Genomic DNA, 25,573 nt, shown 5'->3' on the forward strand with positions numbered 1-25,573 from the left:
GCAGGAACAGCAGTATGCTAACTACTAAGTACAACAAATTCAGGCTCAGTGTGGTAACAATATTGAGTATGGATGCCAGGCATCACAGTATGTTAGGTCTATTAATGCCGTTTCCGTACCACGTAGAGGACGAAAGCTGGACTGGCGGGATCCTAGTAGGTGGATGGTTTCAAGGTAATCCTGAATTTGAAGGTAAGCTACTCTATCAATTATTTTGAGGAGGAAGGGGACTGTGGCGATGAGTCTGTAGTTGGTCGGGGTGGAGGGGTCTAGTGTTTGCTTTTTCAGCAGTGGGAGAGCCAAAGATTCTTTGAGGTTGTTAGGCACTGTATTTGTCTTGAAGGAGGCGTTAATAAGCTTAGAGATGAATGGGGCTAAGTCTCTAGCTGCGTCCTTTATAATTTAAGCCGAGCAGCTGTCTCCCTGGCATCTCAACGGTTTTAGGGAGAGTATGATTTTCTCCATCTCAAGAATAGAGATTTTTGTGAAGCTGAAAGGTATGGTGGTTCTGTCAGGTGTGGAATGAGGAGTGGGTTGCTGCTCAGATGGTAGTAGCAAGGCCTTTTTATTGGCTATTTTAAGTTAGAGGGTTGCAATTTACTTTGACAAGGCATTTTGAATGTCAGTGCACCATTGCTTGTCTTTGGGGACATTGCCAGAAGGTGGGATTGGGCCTTCCATTTCCCAGTGGATAGTGAATAATTCTTTGGTGTTGGAATTGGCCTTAGAGATTCTGTCGTTAAACATGTATTTTTGCGCAAATTATTTATTTTTTTTACATGTTGGCGCAGTTAGTTAGCTTGCCTTTTTTCTCGTCAGTGGGAGTGACGCGAGCTGGATTGGAGTTTCGTTTTTTGGTGTCTTTGTCCTTTAAAATGTGGTGTAAACCAGGCATTAAGTAAGGTGTGATATTTGCCTGCTTTTGCGAAGTTTGACAGGTGCAGTCGTGTCCAGTGCCTTGGTCATAGAGTTGTTAAAGACCTCCACTAGGAAATTACGGTCTATATTGCTGGAGAGGTCATTGATGGAGGGGAGGAGGTGTGGGAGTAGTTTTTCTGCTGTGATATCCTTCTTCTGGTTGGGAGTGGGGGTGCCATGGCAATGGCTTTAGGGCTAAGGAGTTCTAGTGTGGAGGAGAAGTTGATTAGGTGGTGGTCAGTCCATGATTGTGGGGTAATGTTAGTGATTGAGATATTACAGTTCAGATCGGCCACCCAGTCGAGGGTCCTTCCTTTGATATGGGTGGGGGTAAGAACTTTTTGTGTGAGGCCATGATCCACCAATATGGCTTCTGTTGATTGGGCATGTTTATTATCAGGATCATTGAAGCCCAGATTAAAGTCCCTCATCAACAGGGCTGGACTGGCCCACCGGGACACCGTGACTTCTCCCGGTAGGCCTCGGGGCATAGGGCCTCTTTTCTTGCTTCAGGTCCTTGGGCGGAAGGATACATAAATCATTACGTGAGAATCAGGCCTGCCTTGGGGGGGACTCTATCACCCTGGCTCTGCATTTCTCTTTTCTCCCTTTGGCCAACTGCCAGGTTGCGCCTGCGCATTTGTGAGGGGCACAGGCCGTAGAATCGCACGTGCCCTGTAGTTCAGCGCAGCCCAGGCAACCTGAAAGCTGCTGCTGTGTGCTTTGAGGAGGCGTGCAGGGCTGTGTACTCCGGCCGCTGAAACCTTAGTTACTGCGGTGTCGTGTCTTCTGGATGGATTCCTGGGGAGTTAATGCCGCTCACAGAGGACTGTTATGACCCTGCCACTTTCGCTGATGCTTTGGGGGCAAGTTTTACTTTTTCTCTGCCGATTATTCATCGATGTGGCCGTACATGTGTGATAAAGGACTCACGGTCAAGAGCAGTCCAATTTGAAAGCACCTGTTTCGGATAGTGGGCGACCCTTATAACCCCAACTGAAAGAGATGAAACCCGTGTCCCAGCTTATACATCCGAAATAATGCCCTTTGAAATGAGGTGGCCTTATACTGTGGCGAAAGGTCCCAATGTTCCTTCGAATCCTGGAAATATTGTTTAAACAGTTCTTCACCCGTCCCGCAACATTTAAAGTATGCAAGTTTCATGTTGTATTTCCAGTGTGTGTAAGAGAAAGTACAACTCGTGTATTCTCCACTGTATCATCCTCTTTAAGAATGTACCTCACTGCAGCCCTGGCTTGGATTTTGTGGAGAGATACCTTAGGGAATGTTAGGCGCTATACATGCAAGTAGAAAAACACACCTCAATGTTTTCTGTTTGGGGTGGGGCGGGCCATTTATTGTGTGCTTCTATGAGGGGGCTTTTTTTGGTTGACTATTTCAGAACGCTCGAGGTGGGTAAAGTTGATGGTCAGATGTATTTCTGCACAGGGTAAGTAATTATTATGTTTTGTCCATGGGGACTCTTCCGTTTAATGCCCTCCAGAACATGCTCAGAATGTCCCTGAAACGCACCTGAGTGTAAGAAGCTCACTGCTTCCCTCAAACCTCATTTCTTATTGATTGTTCGTTCTTTTGTGATCAAAAGAGCATTGTTCCGCCTGTAAGTAAGTAAATGAATATATAAATAAATAAATATGCCACCGGAACCCCGGGGTTGTATTATAAAGAACATACAATGTGCATGCTCCTTTATGTCAGTGTTTGAAATGGAAAGAATATGTATTGTATCATGTGATGTCATTTATATTTGAATGTAAAATATTGTGCATATTGTATGCTCCTGTGAATGCAAACCTGTGACCTGCAGGTTACACAATTTTCTACAGCAGGTGCTCAACCCACTAAGCCATCTCCCATTGAGACGCAATGCTCACCCAAATGGCCAGCAGCCTGGGGCTTTGCTCTGTCAGGGGAAAGAGTGCTGTGGTCTGCGATTCCAGTGCCCTCTTAACCGTGACAGTGGCCAGTGTACAGCGTGTGATGCACACGAAAGGTGTGCATGTTACATGCAGCTTAGGGTCCATCAGGGCATATGCACTGTGCCACTCAGAGTGCCCCTGCCACAGAGGTCTCAAGCTGTCTCGTGTCACTTATGAAAAGTTCTTTCAGTGGTTGTAATTATTTTCCTCTTTACACTCTGGAACTTGTAGTTTTGCTTTTCCCATTTTACAATCCGAACTTCATTTACCAGAATGCAATGCACCATGACTCATTGGCAGATGAGGGCCTGAGATCTCTGCGCCCAGATGTCCTCAAAGTTCTCCATCACTCAAACATGTCAGGCTCAAAAAGGAATATATATAAATCAATAAATAGTTCCTTGATGACCAGCTGCAGGGCGTGATGTGTATCAGAAATGACATCCAAATAGCACCTTAACCACTGACTACACATAATCGCGAGCTGCAACGGCGGTGCATTGTGTCCCAATCGCCTTCCATTCGAAAGGGGGTGGGGAGAGGACCTAAATAATCATGGGCAGCCGCCCAAGCCCATCCAGTTGACCCACTTACATTTGCATGCTTTTTGTATCGAACGGTCCCTAGATCTGTCTTTGCTCTCCCACTTTGATTGCTCCAAGACATCTACCCAGGTGTTCCTGCTGCCTCAGCACCCGCCCCCCAAGAGGATCGCTCCATTTAGTACCTCATATATATTTTCAAAATAAAAGCATTGAGGCAATTAAAAAAAGAATTGTGGTGAATGCGTCTAATAGAAAATATAGGCACGAATAGAACAGATAAGCAGTTATATCTGTTGGGGGCTTGAGCAGGGCTGGACTGGCCTATAGGGAACTCTGGAGATTTCCTGGTAGGCCTCTGCACTCGGGGCCTCTTTTGTGTGGTAACTTATTTCATTTCCAAATTTCCTGATAGGAAAATAGTTGGACCTGCTGAACATGTGTAATATGGGGCCACTTCGAACATTATTTCCAGGGCCTCTTTTGGTTCCCAGTCCACCCCTGCCCATCAATAGGATCTGGGAGGAGTCTTTGTGTTGTTGGCCAGAAGGCTAGATAAGTCCTCCTCGAAAGGTCCCAGAGGACCAGGAGGTCTATATACCAGATAGATGGTTAAAGTACGGTTGCTGGATAAAGGAGGTTTGGCTGTGAGTACTTTGCCTGTTTGGCATGAGGGTGGAGTAGCGAGTCTAATGGCAAGGTTGGTTTTGGATATGATAGCTAGTCCGCCATCTCTGGAATTGGGTCTGTTAGCTCTAAGTATGTGGTAACTATCGGGTATAGCTAGCATGAGGGCAGGGCCTGCTGCCTCATGAAGCCAGGATTCGGTTATAGCTAGAATGTCCAAGTTCCCATTTGGTTAGAATGTTATAATTTCAGTGGCATGTGCAACAAGGGATCTGGCATTAATAAGCACTCCAGATATGGTTGTGGTGCTATTAGGTTTGGGGATGGGGGAGAGTTTAATTTTAGGTGTGTTAATTATCATAAGGGTTTTAGTAGAGGGGGCATGCGCAGAGTTAGGGTTGTTGTGCCTGGCCTGCTGCCCTGGCCTAGCTGAGAGTTCAAGGGCTTGAGTGGTGGCACTGGGTTTAGGGTGGATGTGGTAGACTTACTGTTCATCTTGGGCTCATAGAGATGGGGCAGTCTTGATCTAAGTCAGTTTCTATTCTATTCTGTGGCGGGCATGATGAGATGTTAATAGGGGCCATTATAGAGTAAGGGCCGAGTAAGAGTAGGAGTAACTGGTTCTGCTGGGTTTTGCTCATATTCATGGTATCGTAGCAGGAGATGGGGGGGCAATCCTGATAGTCTAAATCAGTGAGTAAAGATAGGATTGGGTAATGCTGGTATGGCCAGGCCCTGCAGTGATTATGCTGGTTCAAGTAGGCTAGTCCAACATGAGCAGGCAGTTCACAAATAGGCTAGTAAGCATAAGCAGGCAATTTAGAGTTATTATAGATAATATGCAAACTTTTGGACACCATTCTATAATTTAGTTAAAATATCAATTTAGAAGAAAGGTAAAGTATCTCACTATGGGATCAATAAAAGGCACTAAGGGCATTTGTGCACAATGGATTTATGGTGTTCAAGGGTGAGAGCAAGACAAGAGTCACTTGGGATTATTTGTAGGACGCATGGATGTGTGAGAGAACATTCCACATTAATTTGTCTGTCTGAATATGATGACATGGGGAATGGCCAAGGGTCACATTAATAAGGTTATATATAGTTAAAACATTAATTACACTGGACATGGTGGTATAATGTGAACTCACAGGTTTTTCATTAGAGAACGGGAAACGTTTAATAAATGCTAATGAGGTATTTTAATAGTTGATGTAAAGATACTGCAGTAGGATTTTTGTTTTTTCTTTTTATATCTAAGTTTGATAATGACACCTCACCCCCTCGATACAAAATGTTTCCTGATTCGCTTGTTATGCAGTATTTATAATGTTGACAACAAATATTGATAATTCAATGAATATCATTTTTCACATTTGTGTTGAACTTCAATTGTGTTTGGAAAATTAATTTTGTATTTTGTGTATTTTATGTTGATTAGTATTCATCAATGTAATGTTAAAAGGTGATACTTAGGCCCTGAAGAAGACCTGTGTTCTGTAAGGTCGAAAGAATCTATTGAAATCTCTCATTTGCGAGAATTGGAAATATTACCAATACCTATTGATAAGACTGTATATTAAGGAAAGGATTGATCAATGGTCTAGGCGCAGTGGTTGAACCAATACCTTGTTTGTTGTCATACAATTTGTTAGGCTCATAAAAGGACTCTGGGTCTAGATGGGTAAACCATGTAGCAATGACGTTCTTGGGTTGAACATTAGAACAATATTTTGTGTGGTTGCGCATCAAAGTAGCAGTCCCCCAACCCTCAGCGCTTGAGGGGGACGTTTTTTCTTTTATATTCCCGAAATGAGCTTGCAACCAAGGAGGCCCATTTAAAGCAGCATGTTGTAGAAATTAAACACTGGTGCATACATTATGTTTGTGCACACATTCTTAATATACAAGTTGTAAAGGTTTGGAAAAAGTCAATCACTGAAAAGATAATATTTGGAAATCGATAGATTAGCTAACTCTTATGGAATATAATGAGCATTTCATTTTTCCATGGTTTGAAGATGACAGTATTTGGGGATCTGTTACTGTAACCTTACTTTCAACAATAAAGTATCAAAACTTACCCAGCAGCCATGCATATAATCTTCTATTTAAAGACATGTCTCGCCTCAGAAGAGTCTGTGTAGCTGCCGAGAGAATGTGAACAACCTCGGACTTGAGGAGTGGGACGGAGCACTGGTTGGGATCCTAGAGAAAGAGTACAATCAGTGAAAAGTGTCCCCTAGTGCCACGCGTAAAATCACAATCAAATGGACACAAACAGAAACTGAGACACGTGAAAACAATTGCCAAGCACTTTACATAGAATAACAGTGTCAAAGAAGTAAACTTTACTTCCTTGGGGAACCACCTGGTCTTACAGGAGTGGAAAAGAAGATAGTCTTTACTAAAGTATCATGCATGTGAATGCATGGAGAACTTGTGGAATATGTGTGTGTATGAGTGAGAGAGAGAGAGAGAGAGCGATTGAGTGAGAGAGAGAGAATTAAAGTGTGTGTTGATCAGCTGCGTGAGTGTTTGAGTGTTCCGAGTGGGACAGTGGAAATGGAAGATGTAGTACTGAAATGGAAGATGTAGTACTATCTCCTCTGGTTAACTATATTGGAGTCGCTTACCGGTTCCTGTACTTATGTCCAACTTCAACTTTTTTTTATAAATAATACATACCAATAAGTCCTTCCTCATTCCTGCCCTGCCTCTACAACTCAGGTCACCTCATTAACACTCAGGTCACCTACAGACAAACCAGGGCAAATCCAAAGCTATCTAAGGTATCCTCGACTCTTTTCAGTGGGTTGGCTCCACCAGAGATATTGGGGAAGGTGTACAGGAATCTAGCACACTGCAATACAGAGAAGTTATAAAGAACATAGAGGTCACCACAAAGGGATCTATAAATGTTTTTAACTAGAAGCCACAATGTATTTGGTGGGATAGTAGTTTAAACAGGGAGAAATAAGTAACCTGGTCCAATAGAGTAATGCTACAGGTCTTGTCATAATTGTTTATCCTAGGGCTTGCTTAAAACACCAGGTAGGAAAATATTCAAGGAAACTTTTTTTTTCAGTTCAGGGCTGTATTTATAGTGCAGAGAAAGAAAAAAACAGTCCGCTTTTGATTAATTGTTGGATCCCTGAAGAAAGTAACCTTGACACTTTACTGTCAGACTCATATGCAGTGCCAAATAAAGTATAAATGGTGAAAGAGGGATTGTTGGTGACAGCTAGAAATATGTGGCTCTCAGAGGGATCCAACTTAATGTACACAGAAAACAGAAAGATCGCAAATCTGTTTTTGAAACACAATTAGTACATTGTTTGAAACAGTAAACAACTACACATGCATCACATCGTTACTTGTGAAGCTTTCCTTAGTAGTACTTTGGTAAAAGATGGTATCTGAATTATAAATAGTACACTGCTTAGAATGTGCTTGTTGTGCCAAATATATCTCAGACATGTTCACTATAATATAATCTGTACACACATTTACACAAAAAATAGAATTGAATGGAAAGTAACATGTTGAACCCCGATTATTTACTACTTTTTAAAATAAACATGTAAATACTCAATTGTTTTATTGTAAAATACATTTGTACACATCATTTGCTAAATGAAATTAGAAGTACTTTAAAACAAGAAACTATGTATTAAGATATATTTTAAGATTTCCATACATGCGTATTGAAAAAAAGTGATCACTCTAAATTTATATATGTATAGAAAATAAATGATGTTTTAAAATTCAACATTTGCTTGAAAACATGAACATAGATGTATATTTCTTTCTGTGTGTCTTTGGTAAATAATTAACATGTTAAAATTAAAATAAAATGCATACTGTGCAAAGTAGAAGTAATCTTTAAATAGTATCCAATTCTTTAATACATTGACTTTTGTGTATGTCATAGAAGATGTCCACAGTGATGACACCTGTGATGTCATTGGCTGCGCGACAGTGGGTGTGAAGTTAGGGTGGCTTTAGCTGAATTTCAGGGGTTTTGTTGCATTAAGTTCTCACCTTATCGCCCCTACAACTAAAGTTTATTCCTTGAGTTTCAAGGGTTTTGTTATTCCATAGAATTCTTCTACATATGGCCAGTGGCCACGACCTACGGTCATGTCCACTGTATATTTTAAAACATTACCAGACCTCTAGACATGGCCTTCGCCCATGGCCAGTGGCCGATAGTCGTGCCCACTGTCCATTTTAGAACGCTACCAGATCACTAGCCATGGTCTTTGACCATGGGCAGTGGGCACGGCCACTCCATATTTTACAACACTTGCAACCCATCACTCAAAGACGTTCATCAATCGCAAACTGATTTCAGCCTGTTTTGACAGTGGCATTGTTCGGTATAAAAGATTACAGGCTTTGAGAACTTGCAATGGGGAGTGAGATTACATTATTTGCGGAGTATCAAACACTTTGGTTAAGCAGCCTGCTACAAGCTCCTTGTTTTATGGCTAGTCTCTTGGTGACTGTTGTGATACATTGCACAACCCCAACTAACTGCATTTAAGCAGCACGGAAAAGGGAAAAAAAAGACCGGCTGCAAGAATAACATGCCCAGGTACATTTGCCTCCATCGCGAAAATCAAAAGCTGTAACCCAGGAATACAGACACAGTAAGTGAACATATATCTTAAAGCGAAATATACAAATGTAGTTCATTTGACCTTCCCCTTAGAGGAAAGCGAGCACGACAAAATATCATTGGACTTTAAAAAAAAGTAATGAACACCAGAAAAATATGCTAAGAGAGCAAATGTTCCAATAAATATGCTGGCAAAGTATGAAAGAAAGGTGCTCACCTTTTAAACCCAGCAATCTGTCATGAAATATTCCTTGGTAAACTAAAGGGCACCCACTTCTCCGTCAAATATTTAAAGAAATACTGCACAGAATAACCCCAAAATACAAAAAGGACTCTTTTAAACGATTTGTGGCAAAGTTATTTTGGACCTGGTCCAAATCCGTGCACCGCACCGGTTTGGGCTGTGCGGTCCGGCAAAAATGTACCTTGTTTGTCTATGGAAAAATGAATGGGAAGTAGGCCGCAACTTTTCTTTTTTGTCTTCTTAATAATAATAATTTAACGAATCTTTACAGTCGGTAGGGGCATATGCATCTCTAACCAACTTCAAAATATCAGCCAAATAAGTCACAGAATTTAAATGTTACTAACAATAGAATTGTTCGAGGTTCCTATGGGAGTCCGACTCACCTAAACTATATGGCAGTGACCGCTGCATATGCATTATATATATAACTCTGCTATGCGTGGGCTGCACACCTTGGGAGAGCCACAATGTTAGTGGATATATTAAACAGCCATGTGCTGCGCAAATATATTTAATAAAAGATACCTGTAATACCAGTTTCCTGAGGAATCTTTATTGAATGGGGGAGTGCTTTTCAACAACTGCGGAAGCAACAGTCTTATGAACATATATACATATAAATTACATTTATGCACGCACGATTGATCTTACGATGATCCACGAAGCCATGCATCCAAATTGTATGTGCTGCCGAACATGAGAATTCTTTTTTTCTGTAATAATCCTGCTAGGCGCACCAAGTCACTTTGAATGTCAAAACATGTTTGAGTTCCCAAATTATTACCTGCAGCATGGATCAGGATACACAACAAGGTTGTGAAATATTTGTTGCAATTTTCCACCATGATAGCCAAGCCATTCCACCTTCATGTCACTAAATGGTGAAACATTTAGTGCTTGCCTCATGTAATGTTCGAGCCAATACACCCATGAATCACCAACAATTAGCACTGTTTTTCTCTTTGAAAAAAATAAAGTGCTTTCCATCAACACACACACACACACACACACACAAACTCATGCGTAATTACAAATCAGTGAAGCATACGAAACAAACTACCAAAATACAATACAAGCGTAGGGTTAATGAAAGATGCGTGCATAGAAATATGAAGACAAGCATGAAGAACGTAAACTACAATAATTTGCATAACATACAAAACCCCACATGTGCATGCATGCCTAATGTACAATACGCATAATTTAATAAACATTGCATGCATGTATGTATATTGTAATAACGTTGCACCTATACTTCTACTCCCATGATTGGAATTACTCTGCAACACTACAAACATGTTCACATGTGTAATGCTAAATTCACTTATATTGCAGATGTAGGACATTACTATCTTACAAAACTTAATATACATTAAAATATTAAAAATTACACCCAATTCATACACACCAGTTTTACTTATACAAGTGGCCTGTGTGCCATTTTGAAAAAACGCAATGTGAACATTGCCAACCATATTCCTTTTTCATTCACAAATGACACGTGCAACTTTGCATGCATAATTTACACTAACCAATCAACAAATCACCAAATCAGCCAATGCTACCTGTCACGTTCCATCCGCTCCCCAGTGATCTTCAATCTACACATGGAGCCTCTGGCAGCCCTCCTAGCCACACACAACATCCACATCCACCAATACGATGATGACACACAGCTATACCTCAAGATTGACTCCCTCAAGGACATCCATATGGTCAAAACCTGCTTCCTGCTGATCCAGACCGAATTCCTACTCCTCACCAACAACACCGAACACCCAGACATATAGACCTGGCTTTCAACCATGAACTCTGAGGGCTTCACACCTGAGCTCACCTCCTGCGTCAGGTCCCTCAGGTTCCACATTGACAAACCACTCTCCTTCAATACACACATAGCTGCCCGGTATTAGCTCTCCCTCCTGCAGAAAGTCAAGCCCTTCGTCCCTACAGACAGCTTTATATCCACCTTTCAAGCACTGGTTTTATCCCACATTGATGGGGGCAATGCACTCCTCAAAGGCCTCCCGTCGTTCCATTTTGTGCCCCTTAGAAGTGTCCTACATGCAGTTGCATGCCTCATCAAGGGTCTACACGGATACGAACACATCACCCCACCCCCCTCATCGACCTTTATTGGCTCCCACTGTATGCACGTATCACCTTCAAGTCTTGCTGCATCATTTACAAGGCAGTCGCCCTCAAGTCACCCAGCTACCTCGCAGAGAAACTCAGCATCTCCACCAGACAGCGCAGCACCAGAAGCCAGGACACGTGCAGACTCGAAATTCACCACGGCAAAAAGCAAAGGACCAGAAAACAAGCCTTCTCTGTCTACACCCCAAGACTATGGAACCTCTTCCTCGTCAGCATCAGACTCACTCCCACACTCCTACAGTTCAGAAAAGAACTTAAGACCCACCTCTTCAAGGAGTCTCTCCACCTCAACACCTAGGCCATCACATCGCCTCTAAACGCTGCCCGCCCCTCTCCTCCCTGCCACCCTGTACAGCTGTGTCCCTCTGTATCCTACCCCCTGCCGCTGTATATCTGTTCTGTTACCTCTGAAAAGCGCTCCGTTATGCATCTGTAGTGGTATACACCTCTGTAAAGCGCTACATTGCTTCTCAAAGCTATGTCTGCGCTCAAATACCATAATACTTTCACAGCAACAATATTTATCGAACAAGTTGAAGTCCTTCCTTCAGTATCCACAAGTCCTTTAAAACATTTAAAAAAACAACTGAAAATAGTAATATACTTTTCAATACTCCCAATGTTACCACTTAGGCTACCTGTACAACACCTCATCAATTACATTCACTTTGTGAAACACCTAAAGTCAACAAAATAAAATGTATTAAAAACAGTCTAAATTTGAATGTATTTCTACATTGCAAACGTCTTTTATTGAAATCGAAATAGAACCTGCATTATATGTTACTAGAGATACTACTATTCCAACAGTTCAATATCCACAAATTCCAAAAAATAGCACTAAGACAGTCCATATTACTACTAGCAATATTTAAAAACTATAGACTTACTATAGAAGCTGCATAAAAGATGATCTACTACTAATGGTACTATTTCAATGGCGCAGAGTACTTTTATTCAGCCCCCCCAAAAACCACATTGTAGAAATTCAACTTCTTCTATTTCAAAAACTAAAAGGTCTCATACACCTACGAATAAAAAACAAGTGTTCTGCAATGCCAACTCCTATAACATCATCAAAAAAATAACTTAAAACTTCTTCACTTTCAAGTAGTAGTATTTCAACAAGTAAAACTAGTGTGGCCCACAAAACAAAAAAAATATAATGTATCCATTACTTTAACTTTAAAGAACACTGAGCAGGGGATATTGTTATTACTTGGTGTGTGGATAGAAATCCACTGAAGGGAAAGATTTTCACACGCGGGTGGAAGAACCACATTATTTGGCTTCCAGTGAATAGCCTATTCGCTGTCCCCAAGGAAGAACTTCGCCATTCCTCTACGATGACGGGGCTGTCCCTGGAATCTCGATGGTGTGCCATCTATCTAAAAGGCATAGGAAAGAAAGTTGCCCTATTAAATTGCTCCAAGTGGGGTGTTGAAATTGTATTGTAGGGACTGCATCCCTAGGTTTAAAAAAAGCACACTCCTAAGCGAGTGAGTTAACATCTACCACACTCGAGGCCCATGCGACAGAGTGATGCTCCATCAGGATAGGACAGACGGCCGTTAGGAAAGCCGCTTTGTACGCCTGATGCTTCATAGAGCATTTGCGAATTGGTTTGAAAGGTGGTTATATATTAGCCGGTGTAACGATCTTAAAATCCTGCCATGCAGCTGGACTAGCCACTCCTGGGAGTATCCCTTTCAGCCCTTCCAGGAAGGGATTTACCACTGGGATTTTCCATTATTGCCTTTGAGATGCGATGTGATGTGATGTGATGTGGTGTGTGCAACTAGTAGTCCTAGGAGTACCTCTATACAATTGTAACCTATGTACAAAAGGTAACACCAGTAACCACATTCGATGCCGTGCAAATAATGTGGTTGAAAGTGTGCCTTTCACTTCTAATAACAAGTAATTTCCAATTGATGCAGTAACATGAGTGCGTGTTCGGTTTGAGTGCTGCCATAAAGCTGTCCATACATCTTTGCAGTAGAGGTAAATGTTCACAGTCTGACTTCAGGAGCCTAGCTGCCAAGGTCAGTGTCTGTCAGATTGGATGTCTAACCTGTGGTGTTTGCCGTTTTATCAGAGTTTACTTTGGGCTTAACTTGATTAGAGGTTCTGCCACTAAGTTTAACAGATGGGGTCACCACATCTGGTGTGCGTAGGCTGAAGGGATCAGAATGTGGGTTGAGCTCTGCTGTATGAGTTTTTCGGACAGCCCTGTGCAACAGTGGTGCCTGTGGCAACGCAGGGTCAAATCTGCCTGACCAGGTCATCCATAGTGCATTGCCTAGAGACCCAGGCTCTGGGTGCCCGAATGCAAGGCTGTGAAATCTTCCTTTTCCACTTGTCACAAATAAATCTGTCAGGAGTGCCCAAATGCATGACAATCTGTTGGGAGCGATTTTGTGCTCAGTTCCCACTCATGTTCCTGCTGGACCTGCCGGATGAGGGTCTGCTAGGAAATGGTCTGCATGATACATTCTTGGCTGGAAGCCAGATTCCCTTTGGTATACACCATTGCCATGTGTGTGGATCTATTCATGAAAGTGTGTGGGTACGTGAGCCCCTGTAAAATTAAACAAAGCATTGATGTAGTGTTGACTGTTTTTATGATAACACTTGTGTGTTAGCAATGTCTGGAATCTTTCTGAACTGCCATAAGCACCATAATGTTAACATATAGGTGTGTCTGATAGTTTTTCTACTTACACCTGGCTTTTAATGCATGGGCAAGAGCTACCCAACCCATCGCACAGGCGTTTGCAGCGATGGTGGCTTGCACTTGGGGGACTTGCAAATGGTTGATCCCTTAACATTTTGGGTGGGTTCCATCATTGTAGGGAATTTACGACCTTTGGGGTTATTCCCACTACACATTCGCAACCCTCTTTTCATTGTGACTTGTGTACTGAGCCAATCCTAAAATGATCTAACTAAGCATGTGACACAAAGCAAATACACAACACCATCATGCCTAACGGTGCAACCATTGTCCTTCCCATGATTAGATTTATTGCTGATAAAGAACCACTGCTAAAAGTGCTGGATCAGTTTCCTTGGATGGAAAAGCTACTGCAGAAGATGTGTTTGGGTCCGCTTCTAGGAATTCATGTGTCTGTGATGGGACCAGAATTGATTTGGGCACCTCGATTGATGCAGAAGTGATTTTGGCTTTTCTTTTTGTTAGCACAGTAGCACGGTTTGGCGTGACCCCCTCTTATGGTAGTACCTCTGAAGACATCTATTGCTCAGGATATCTCAAAAGAACGAACTTTGGACTGATGGTGTAGAAATCATTGATGTGCTTCGGGGTCCGTGTGAGTTAAACAAATTTTAACTGGACACATTGTTTTACTGATTTATTTTTAACCACTGAATGCAGGGGCAGGCCCTCTGCTCCCCATCCTCCAACCACCCCAGGATTTACCTTTTGGTCATATAAAATGGTAAAGAAAACACAAGAAAAGAAAGTTCAACTAGTTGGTGGACGACCAAAGCATACACCCGCCTTGGGAACATGGAAATATGAAAGTATGCAGCTCTCAAGTTGAGGGTTGCCACAGTCTCATTTTATGAGAAAAGGCATCACACCTTCAAATTGTTGTAATTCGGAATATTCGTACTTTGTCCAACTTATTTGCCACCTGTAGGTCTAGGACCGGCCATATTACCACGTCATTTTTAGTGGCCAGAAACCTGCTATAAAGCTCCATTTACAATGATGGCTTACAAATCTGACTGCAATAGGACACGTTCCGGCTGCGTGGACAACTTTCTTAGCAGTTTGTTTGGAGGAGCATGGAATGTATGGAATATCTGCTACGCACCATTTCATACACCCACCGACCTGTTGTTATTGCCTCCCACGCGTCTGCAAAGTTCTGAATTCTTCTCCCTAAAGGGGCGACATTGGATGTAATCGAATGGGTGCAGTCATTGATTCAGTGATGCTCTGGCTTTGGTGGGGCAACTGCTGCGCATGCTCTAACTCTCCTATCAAGTCGAAAATCAGCAAAACTGGACGGGGTAATAGCCCATTGGTTTTGTGGCCAGCTGCCTTGAGTATTTTGAACACCCTAAGGGTTATTGGACTCGTGGCTTGTACTGTGCCACATATCCCCTTCTGCCATTGGAAGAACCGCCGCTTGAAAAGGTGCAACCAGCAAGGGGCCCAAAGGACAAGAATCTGATGCTTTTTTTAGCCTTAAGTAAGGGTTCCTCCATTGCTTTTCCAAAAAGACGCTCACCATCCACAGCATTATCTAGGAGCTTGGCTTAGGCTTCCAGTCTGAAACCTGTAAGACGCTCATCATCCGCAGCATTATCTAGGAGTGTGGCTTGGGCTTCCAGTCTGAAACCTGTAAGACGCTCATCATCCACAGCGTTATCTAGGCGTGTGGCTTGGGCTTCCAGTCTGAAACACCTGGGTTGATAAATTATGGTGGATACATCCTGCATGCTTCAAGCTATCATCAAGTGGCTACATTCAAGACCCCATATAGGCAGCATTCTGTAGACACCTGCATTCCAATTATGCGGAATACGCCCCCATTTCTGGAAGAGCATATAGGGCAATGGTTTTCAATGCTAAACCAGTGAACTACCAAACAAGCTTTTTCTCTCAAGAAATATGAAAATAAATCTAAATATTCAAGTTGTAAATCTGATGTTTCTGTGAACACAATCTGCTTGGACAGTGGAATATTTAATCTGTGCAGAGTAACATGTGATATGACACGTTGTTTGGACGTTCCACATTACATGGGAAACAGATGTCACTGTTGCTGAGCGCTCTGAATTACTTGGATCCTAAACTCTTAAATAAGTCAAACTAAAATCACACTGATTTACAATAGACATTAAGTGCTTCTAATGGAGGAGAAAACCTATGTTGGATCTTACGTGACATTATCTTCACTTGCATAATGTCTCCACTACATAGAATATCAAAATATTACATGCATGAACAAAGTATACAGTACAGCAATGACATACTGAATTACGAAGGAATTTTGATAGGCCACTTACCAGACACGTGTAAAATGGGAAAAAGAACAGGAGGACTTCCAAAGTGTTTCTTTGTACGAGAACATTGGAATCCATGACGGAAAGGCACAAAGCTTTTATCTGCAACAAAGACAAAAAGCATTTGTTACGCGTCAGAGGGTGTTTGCGCATTATTTGTCTTTCTATCAAGGAGCTATTTGCCAACAAAGGCATTGTTTTTGTCAGCGTACCCTCCTCAAGCGCTCCTTCATTTAAAACTCTCTCTGAAATGAGTTGAACCCCAAACTCTTAAAAGGTAAACAGACCTTGCCACCTGTGCCGTCCTTTGGCTTGGGCCACATACATGTTTGCCAAATAGAAAATTATTAGACTAAAGAAATCAAGACTGGTAGATCAAATGTCTGCGGTAATCCAAGACCATGGCGATTGCAGAAATTTCTTTAAGGAGTAGGTTTGAAGAAATTTGACAAGAGGTTTTGCCCTACCAGGGTGAACTCCACCCACATACATGCTTGGATGAGGACTGGTAGCTTGCACTAAAAACCCATACGAGACAATAGTGTTGGTCAGGGAGGGGTCTGCAACCTTTGGCTCTCCAGGTGGTTTTGACTACAATTCTACAAGTCTAGCCAGCAAGGTCAATGGTGAGGAATCATGGGATTCGTAGTCAAAAGCATCTGAAGAGCCGACCTCTGGTGTAGAGGAAAGTAGTGAAACCACATACTTCATGGGTATGGGTGAAGAAACAAGTTACTTACCTGTAACTGCTGTTCTCCAGCATGGGTCTGGCATGGATTCACATGCTCATGAATATTCGTCAGGCTGGGAATCCTCAGTAAAGAAAAAATCTGTTTCAGTTTCGTTTCTGAACTGTCTTTCTCCTAATAACCAATCACTGGTCTCTGGGTCATACTGTCCCCAGCCAATGACTGCCGTCTACCTAAGCCCCTCCTCTGGCAGCCATCTTCAGATTTAGTGGCACGTCAAGTGGCAGTAGGATCAAGAGAAGAGCCACAGAGGGGTAGGAGGTAGGTTTTGCATGTGAATCCATGCCAGACCCATGCTGGAGAAGAACAAGTTACCGTCTTACCTGGTAACGTTCTTTCGATGGGATGGTCCGACGACGTATTCCATATCTATGACAGGTAATGTCCACAGCTGTGCTGCTTCGGAAAATCTTTGGCGTCTGCGTCCATGACGTCGATGCGCCGCCCCCGAGGACCTCCTCCAACGGCTGACGTCACCCGATGTGATAAGTAGGACGCATGACGCCCATAGCCTCAGTTGTAGTTTTTTCCCCCAGAACGTGTGCCACCAGTTTTCTGCCAGTCAGACACACAAGGCCTTGCGGAATGCAAGCTGCAATCGCAAAATAAATTCTGCAGCGGGGAAGGTAGGGAGGGAGCGATATGGAATATGTCGTCGGACCATCCCATCGAAAGAACGTTACCAGGTAAGAAAGTAACTTGTTCTTCGAGGGGTTTGGGCCCTCCGACGTATTCCATATCTATGACAGACTCCCAAAGCAGTACCAAGCAAGTAGGTGGGAAAATAATTTAGAACACAAATTTAGCATGCCCAATCAAATTGCGGAATAAAGGACTGCCTTGCCAAAGGCCAGATCCTGCCTTCGGATGGAATCGAGGGAGTAGTGCCGTACAAAAGTATGTACTGAAGCCGAGGTGGCTGCATCACAGATGTGACGAATAGGCACACCCCTCTGCAGGGCAATAGACGCAGCCACTCCCCTGGTAGAATGGGCCCGCAAGCCAGCCGGAGGGTCCTTACCCGCCAAGCGGTAACACTCGGAGATATCTAAAATAATCCAACGAGACAGTCTGTTTCGTCACAGCTTGTCCCAAACATTTTCCAGCGTAACCAATGAAAAGTTGATCGTCCACTCTGACCCGGGACATGCGCGAAAAATAAAAGCTCAACGCTCTCCTAGGATCAAGCCTATGGAGTCTCTCCTCTTCCTTACCAGGATGTGGAGGAGGATAGAATGCCGGAAGAACAACCTTCTGACTCAAATGTAATTCCGAAACCACCTTCGGAAGAAAAGAAGGACGAACTCTAAGGACAACCCTGTCCTTATGAAACACAGTGAAGGGTGGCTTAACTGAAAGTGTCTGTAACTCACTCAATTTGCGAGCAGAAGTGACCGCAACAAAAAACACAGTTTTCAGAGTTGACAGTCTCAAAGGGCAAGAATGCAAAGGCTCAAACGGAGCACCCATAAGAAACTTAAGAACAAGGTTCAAATCCCAACCGGGCACCAGAAAAGGTGGCGAGGGAACACATTAGTGAGCCCTTTCAAAAACTGAGAAATTAAAGGAATCTTAAAATAGGAACATTCTACAGATGAGCGCTTAAATATGGACAGCGCCGCCAGGTAACCTTTAACGGTCCCCACTTGCAAGCCCCTGTTGGCCAAGGAAAGCAAAAAAGACAGAACCATGGGAATGTCACATTCAAAAGGATCCACATTCTTAACTCTGCACCAGTCGCAGAACTTTCTCCAACGGCAACAGTACAGAGACTTTGTTGCCGGCCGCCTGGCCGAGAGGAACACCTCCATCACGTCTTCAGGGAGGTTCCAATCCTTATACCTCAACCTTTCAGAATCCAAGCGTGAAGGTTGAGGGATCTGACCTCCGGATGGAGAACCTGACCCCCCCCCTCCCGTGAGAGCAGATCATCTCGGTAGGGAAGACGATGTGGAGGGCAGATGGACAAGTCGAGAAGGGCCACATCCTCCGGACCCACGCCGGAGCAATGAGGATCATCCGGGAACCGGACCTCCGTAACCTCCACAGTACTTGCGGGATGACGGGGACTGGAGGAAACACGTACAGCAGTGGGAATGACCACTCCACCACGAACGCGTATCCTAAGGCTCCTTTTGGAGGAAATTCCCGCGAGCAGAACCTTTCGCACTTCCGGTTGACACTGGAGGCAAAGAGATCCACTTGAGGGGTCCCCCAAAGGGCAAAGATCTCAAGGAGAATCTCCTGAGCCAGCTCCCACTCGTGAGAGATCGTGCTCTGCCTGCTCAGAGCGTCCGCCGTCTCGTTGTCGTCTCCGGCCAGATGAACGGCCAAGATCAAAACTTCCTGCTGGATAGCCCAGAACTCGAGCTGCATCGCCTCCCTGCACAGAGGAAGTGACCCTGTCCCCCCCCCCCCTTTTTGTTGAGATAGTGCATGGCCACTGTGTTGTCAGTTAGAATCAGGACACTCTTCCCTCGCACAGTCGGCAGAAAAGCCTTCAGGGGAAGCCTGACGGCCCTCAGCTCCAACAGATTGATATGGAGTCTGGACTCCGACGGAGACCAACGACCGCTGACCGTCAACTCGTTGGCATGAGCTCCCCATCCCGTGAGAGATGCGTCCGTCACGATCGCCACCTCTGGCCAGGGCAGCCAAAATGGGGCCCCCTTCATCAGATTGCCTTCGACGGCCCACCACAGAAGGTCCTGGGCGACCGAGGGCGGTACCTGAACAGGGTCCGACAGCCTGCTGGAGGACTGAGACCACTGGAGCTTGAGTGCCCACTGAAAAGATCTCATCCGCAGACGAGCCTCTGGCACCAGAAGAATGCAGGATGCTATGAGGCCGAGCAGTCTCAAGAACTCGGACGCTGGGAGATTCTGGGCAAGTTGAAACTTGTGCACCATCTACTGAATGTGAAGAGCCCTCACCTGAGGAGGAAAACACTGCCCCAGGGACGTGTCGAGCACTGCTCCGATGTACTGGAGCCGCTGCGTTGGTGTCAAATGGGACTTCTTTAAATTGAGGGAGAAGCCCAGCTTGTGAAGGGAGTAGCAGGTGACGGACAGAAGATCCAGGACTTGCTCGGGAGAGCTCCCCCTGATCAACCAATCGTCCAGGTAGGGGTAGACATGAATCCCCCCTTTCCTGAGATGCGCTGCCACCACCACCATGAGCTTGGTGAAAACCATCGGGCGGAGGTCAATCCGAACGGCAGGACCCGAAACTGAAAGTGCGAGTTGCCAACCACGAACCTCAGGTACTTCTTGTGCTTGGGATGGATCGGCACATGGAAGTAAGCGTCCTTGAGGTCGAGAGACACCAACCAGTCCTGAAGTTGAAGGGCCTGGAGGACTTCAGAGTAACAATCTTGAACTTGTCCTTCCTGAGGAGTTTGTTCAACCCGCGCAAGTCCATGATGGGTCTCAATCCCCAGTCTTTCTTCGAAATCAAAAAATAAGGGGAATACCATCCCTTGTTCCTCTCCGCCACAGGCACCAGTTCTATGGTGCCTTTCTCCAGCAGGGCTTGAATTTCCTGCGCAAGGAGCGGATCCGGACTCTTCAAAGAGAGATTCCCAGGTGGATTGTCGTGAGGCCTCTGCCGAAAGGGAAGACAGTAGCCGTGGGTTATGATCTCCAGAACCCACACATCTGAAGTAATGGCTCGCCACTCTACAAGATGCTGCGCCAGCCTTCCCCCAACCGGCGAACCATGGGACCTGGCCTCATGACTGAGTGGTAGCAGCTGCGGCGTTGCCTGAGGGCAAAGAGGAAACTGCCCGAGCGGCCTAGGCACCTCGAGTACCCTTGTTTCCACCTCTTGCACTCTTATGGTGGCCTCTTTGACTGCTAGTTCCTCTCGCTTTACTGAAGGACGAGTAATAGCGAAAAGAACCTCCACTCCATTGCTGTCCCCTAGGACAAAAAGGCAGAGGTTGTCGAACTGCAGCGCCCAACGACTTTGCTGCAGCTTTGGAGGTCTGCAACCTCTCAAGGCTCTCGTCAGCCTTGCTGCCAAAAAGATGTTCACCGTCAAAGGGCATGTTGAGGAGCCGGGACTGCACATCAGGAGCGAACCCAGACTTCCGCAACCACGCAAACCTGCGTATTACGGTGCTCGCCGGCATGGACCAGCTGACACAATCTGCCATGTCCAAACCCGACTGAACGGCCTCACACATGGCATCCTTGCCATCCTGAACCATAGCAAGGAAACCATCCCGTTCGTCCCCTTCGGGAATATGTTCAGCCGCTAATGCGACAGTTCCACAGAGTGAGAGTGAAACGAGACAAGGCACATATGGAGTTGGCCGCCTGAAGCGCCATACCCCCTGAAGAAAACACTTTCTTCGCCCAGCCGTCAAAACGTTTGTCGTCCCTATCCAGAGGGATGGTAGGATACGACACCTGCTTTGCCGGGGCCGTAGCCGCCTGCACCACCAAACTCTCCGGAGTGGGGTGCCTGGACAAGTAGCAGGGGTCGCTACTGGCTGGACGGTATTTTCGCGACAAAGACTTGCCCACTGCCGGGAGACTCTCCGGAGCAGTCCAACCCGCCGCAACCCTTCTCTGCAGAGCCATATGAAACGGCAATACCGGGTCAGTGGGGGGACCAAGATCAAGGATGTCCGTGAGATCATCCTGAGCGAACTCCCCTGGGGGAGCCGACCAACCCAAGTACTCGCTGACCAGAGAAATAAGGCGCCGATATGAAGAATCGGCATGAGTGCCAGGCTCCGGCCGACAAAACTCCACCTCCGGAGAGGTGTCCAGTCCACTGGCATCATGCAGTGACTGCCTCAGGTCATCAAACTGGCTATGGCCCGAGATAAGTTCATCTGGTACCATAACCAGAAGCAAGCCTTCATCAGAGCCTTCATCACCCTCTGAAATGTACTCCAGGCGGTGAGAGGAAGACATCTGGGGACCAAAGCTGTGCCTGACCTTAGCCAGAGTCTTTCTAGGGGCTAACCCCGTGCCACGGGGCCCCTCTGACACCACCGCCTCGAAAGGCGTTGAGGGCGCCCAACGAGTCGGTGCCGACAGAAACGGCGTCGACGTCAGCTGCAGCGCCACCAGCATCGACGGCGTCGACACAGGCCTCGAAGCCGGAGCTCCGAGCGGGTCTCTCGACGACCTAGGTGCCGACAGCATCGACGACCCCCTCGGAGGCGGAGCGTCGAGAGAAATCGATGACCTCGGCGCCACAGGCATCGACGTCTTCTTCGAAGACGGCACAGGATCACGCGGTCTCGAGCACGTCAAGGACCGGGACCTGGAACGGGCATGGTGAGAACAACTACCCTTGTCTGAGCGGGACCTCTCCCGTGAGCCGTGCCGACCACCCGAGCCCAAATGCGTACGAGCGGTGTCTCTCGACCGGTGCCGACCGACCCCACTCGGAGACGAGGACGGACCGGTGCCCTGCGATTCAATAATCGCTAGCATCTGCTTCCCGAAGGAAGCCCATTCCTCCGGTGTCGCTTGCATGGTGGGATAAGCGACCCGCCGACGGGCGGAGTCCTCGTGAGAGGATGGTGAAGGCGACCAATGCCGGCGCTTCCGGGAATACCTCGAAGAGGCGGAGGAGTGGCGAGACCAACTCCTGGAAGGAGACCCACTGGACTTCCGACGATGACGCGGAGAGTTGCCTCTCGAGTCATCCGTCGAAAGCCCCGCAGACCTCGACTTCCGGGGCTTAGACACCCGACCTACCGACAGCTTCTTCTTGTGTTCCCGCAAGGCCTTAGCCGTGAGCGACTGGCAGTCGACACAGTCGTCCGTATCGTGGGCCTCCCCGAGGCACCAGAGGCAGGCGTTGTGCGAGTCCGTGACCGAGATCTTGGACCCACAGTCCCCGCATTTCTTGAAGCCGGGACGCGGGGTTGAAGACGAAGTAGGCATCGCCACGAACAGGTCTTCACAAAATACCGAACAGGTTCAAGGAACCGAGAAGAAAACAGCAAACTCCAAAGAGTCGAGGAGTACCGAGATTCACGAACCAAACACGTTCGCGGAAAAAACGGAACTGAGGCTTTAGGCGTCGTGTGTCCTACTTATCACATCGGGTGTTGTCGGCTGTCGGAGGAGGTCCTCGGGGTCGGCGCATTGACGTAGGACGCAGACGCCGAAGATTTTCCAAAGCAGCACAGCTGTGGACATTACCTGTCATAGATATGGAATACGTCGGAGGACCCAATCCCCTCGAACAATAGTTACAGGTAAGTAACTTGTTCCTTCTCAAGCATTGGGTCTGGCATGGATTCACATGCTCATGAATACAATACGTAGCAGTACACACATGCACAACCACGGGAGGTGGCAAGGCTCAACATTAAGCATCTCTTACCCCTTCACCAGGCCCACCTTCAGGCCAACAGGTTGCGCAGCACTGTCTGGCCGACTCTGGACTCCTCCCTGGAATCCCTGTCGACGCAATAGAATCTCGTGAAGGTGTGCGTCGACTTCCACGTAGCAGCCCTGCAGATGTCCAGCAGGGGCACACCAGATAGGAACGCCGTGGTAGCAGCGATCGCTCTGGTCGAATGGGCTCTCAGACGGCCGGGCAAGGGTCGGTTTGCCAACCGGTGACAGTGCATGATGCAGCCAGAGAGCCATCTTGAAATGGAAGCCTTCGAGAGAGCCTTCCCTTGGTTCACAGGTCCAAAGTTCACAAACAGCTGTGATGTCTTCCGAAAACTCTTTGTGCGGTCCACGTAGAACTTCAGTGCTCTAGCTGCATCCAGCGAGTGCAAAGTCCTCTCGGCCGGCGACAAAGGGGACGGGAAGAAAACAGGTAACACCAAGGGCTCGTTGAGATGGATGTCCGACGCCACGTTGGACATGAAGGAGGGGTGCGTCCTCAGCACCACCCTCATCTTGTGGAAAGTCAGGTATGGGGCTTGCAGGAGAGGGCCTGGATCTCTCACACTCGTCGTATGGAGGTGATGGCCACAAGAAACGCTGTTTTCCATGACAGCAACTTCAACGGTGCCGAATGCAGAGGCTCAAATGGCGGCCCCATGAACCTGGTCAGCACCATGTTGAGCTCTCACGCCAGGGCCGGAGCCTTCACCGGCGGGAACGATCGGAACAGTCCCTTCATGAACTCCTTCACCAAGCGATGGGATCACAGGTATGAGCGCCCCCGAGTTCTGCTGTAGCGGCAGATAGCCGCCAGATGGATCTTGATGGAGGCATGGGCTAGCCCCGCCTTGGCCAGCGATAGCAAGTACGGCAGCACTTGAGGCCGTAATCCGCAGGGGGTTAATCTTCTGTGCCCGGCACCAGACAGAAAATCTCTTTAATTTGTGTCCATAGCACTTGAGAGTTGAGGACGCCCTGGCCTTTGCAAGCACCTCCTTGCAGTCCACCGGGATATCATACCCTCCAAACTCTAGTGCTGCAGGAGCCAGGCCTGCAAGTTCAGTGACCCTGGGTCGTGGTGGACGATAGCGCCTCCTTCTCTGGCGAGGAGATCCGCGTCCGTCTGCAGTTTGACTGGGGGGGGACGCTGACATGTCCAGAAGGTCCGGGAACCAGATCTGTCTCGGCCACGCCGGTGCGACGAGGATCATCCTGCACCGGGGCCGTCTGAGTTGGTTGCTGAGTCGCAGCAGCAACGGCAACATTGGGAACGCATGCAGGAACAATCCGTCCCAAGGGAATGAGAAGGCATCGCCCATGCTCCCCGGCTGGAGAAACATGGTGGAGAACCTCTGGCACTTGGTGTTCATCGCTGTCGCGAATACGTCGATCTGGGGATTGCCCCCATCGACGGAATAACAGATCCACTTGATCTTGATGCAGTTCCCACTCGTGGCACGAACGCAGCTCCCTGCTGAGTGAGCCGGCGATGGTGTTCTTTATTCCTGCCAGATGGAAGGGTACCAGAAACAACCCTTGGGCGACGGCCCAATGCCACAGATTCTGGGCTTCCTTGGATAGGGCTGGGGATTTGGTGCCTCCCTGCTTCTGGATGTAGAACATTGTGATGCTGTTGTTGGTGAAAATCCTTACCACCTTGCTCTTGAGGGACGGGAGGAACCCAGAACACAGCTCGGAGCGCCAGGACATTGATGTGTAGTGACCTTGCCTCCGGGAGCCAAAAGGCCTCTTGCGTGGAGATCTCCGGTGTGCGCTCCCCCTCCCTCCAGGGAGGTGTCAGTCATCACCGTCTCCTGATGTGCCGGGGTCTGGAAGTCCATACCCACCGCCAGACGTGCGTGGGTGCCCCACCACCGGATCGCTTGGCAGAAGATCCTGTTTTCGAAGCTGCCCACCGCCTACATCCAACGGGCGTCGAGGAACTCTTGCAGTGGACGCATCTGCAGCCTGCACAGACGCACAAGGTAGATGCACGAGGACATCATGCCGAGAAGGGACTTGATGGACCTCACCCTGGCCACGTCCATGGTCGAAAGCCATTGTACCTTGCCCAGGATGGCCTTCGTCCTTTCCTCCGACGGAGAGATCAATCGCGCCACTGTTTCGAGCCTGGCTCACAGCACCAGGGCGACTTGCGACAGTACCAAGTGGGATTTCGCGAAGTTGATTGAAAATCCCAGATCCTTGAGCAGCTGGACGGTCTTCGCCGTGTGCTCGATGGCGAGTTCTCTTGTCTTTGCTCGGATTAGCCAGTTGTCCAGGTAGGGGTAGACGTGGATCCCCTGCAGGCGCAGCCGCACCGCCACTGGTGCTAGGCACTTGGTGAATACCCTG

The 25,573-nt window shown here is 46.7% G+C and overlaps 1 protein-coding gene across 3 annotated transcripts in view; it reads right to left on the bottom strand.

Annotated features, from left to right (window-relative positions):
• DOP1B (DOP1 leucine zipper like protein B) overlaps nt 1-25,573 on the bottom strand; it is a 1,145,257-nt gene that overhangs the window by 703,803 nt on the left and 415,881 nt on the right. For all 3 annotated transcript variants that reach the window (XM_069636119.1, XM_069636117.1, XM_069636118.1), the window contains exons 6-7: nt 16,102-16,200; nt 6,115-6,238 (exon numbers count right to left, since the gene is read on the bottom strand). In XM_069636119.1, coding sequence (XP_069492220.1) covers nt 6,115-6,238; nt 16,102-16,200 — 223 coding nt within the window. The remainder of the gene's footprint in view (nt 1-6,114; nt 6,239-16,101; nt 16,201-25,573) is intronic.

This window comes from Ambystoma mexicanum, chromosome 7p, assembly GCF_040938575.1.
Source record: "Ambystoma mexicanum isolate Mex_15411 chromosome 7p, UKY_AmexF1_1, whole genome shotgun sequence".
Taxonomy (NCBI): Eukaryota; Metazoa; Chordata; class Amphibia; order Caudata; family Ambystomatidae; genus Ambystoma; species Ambystoma mexicanum.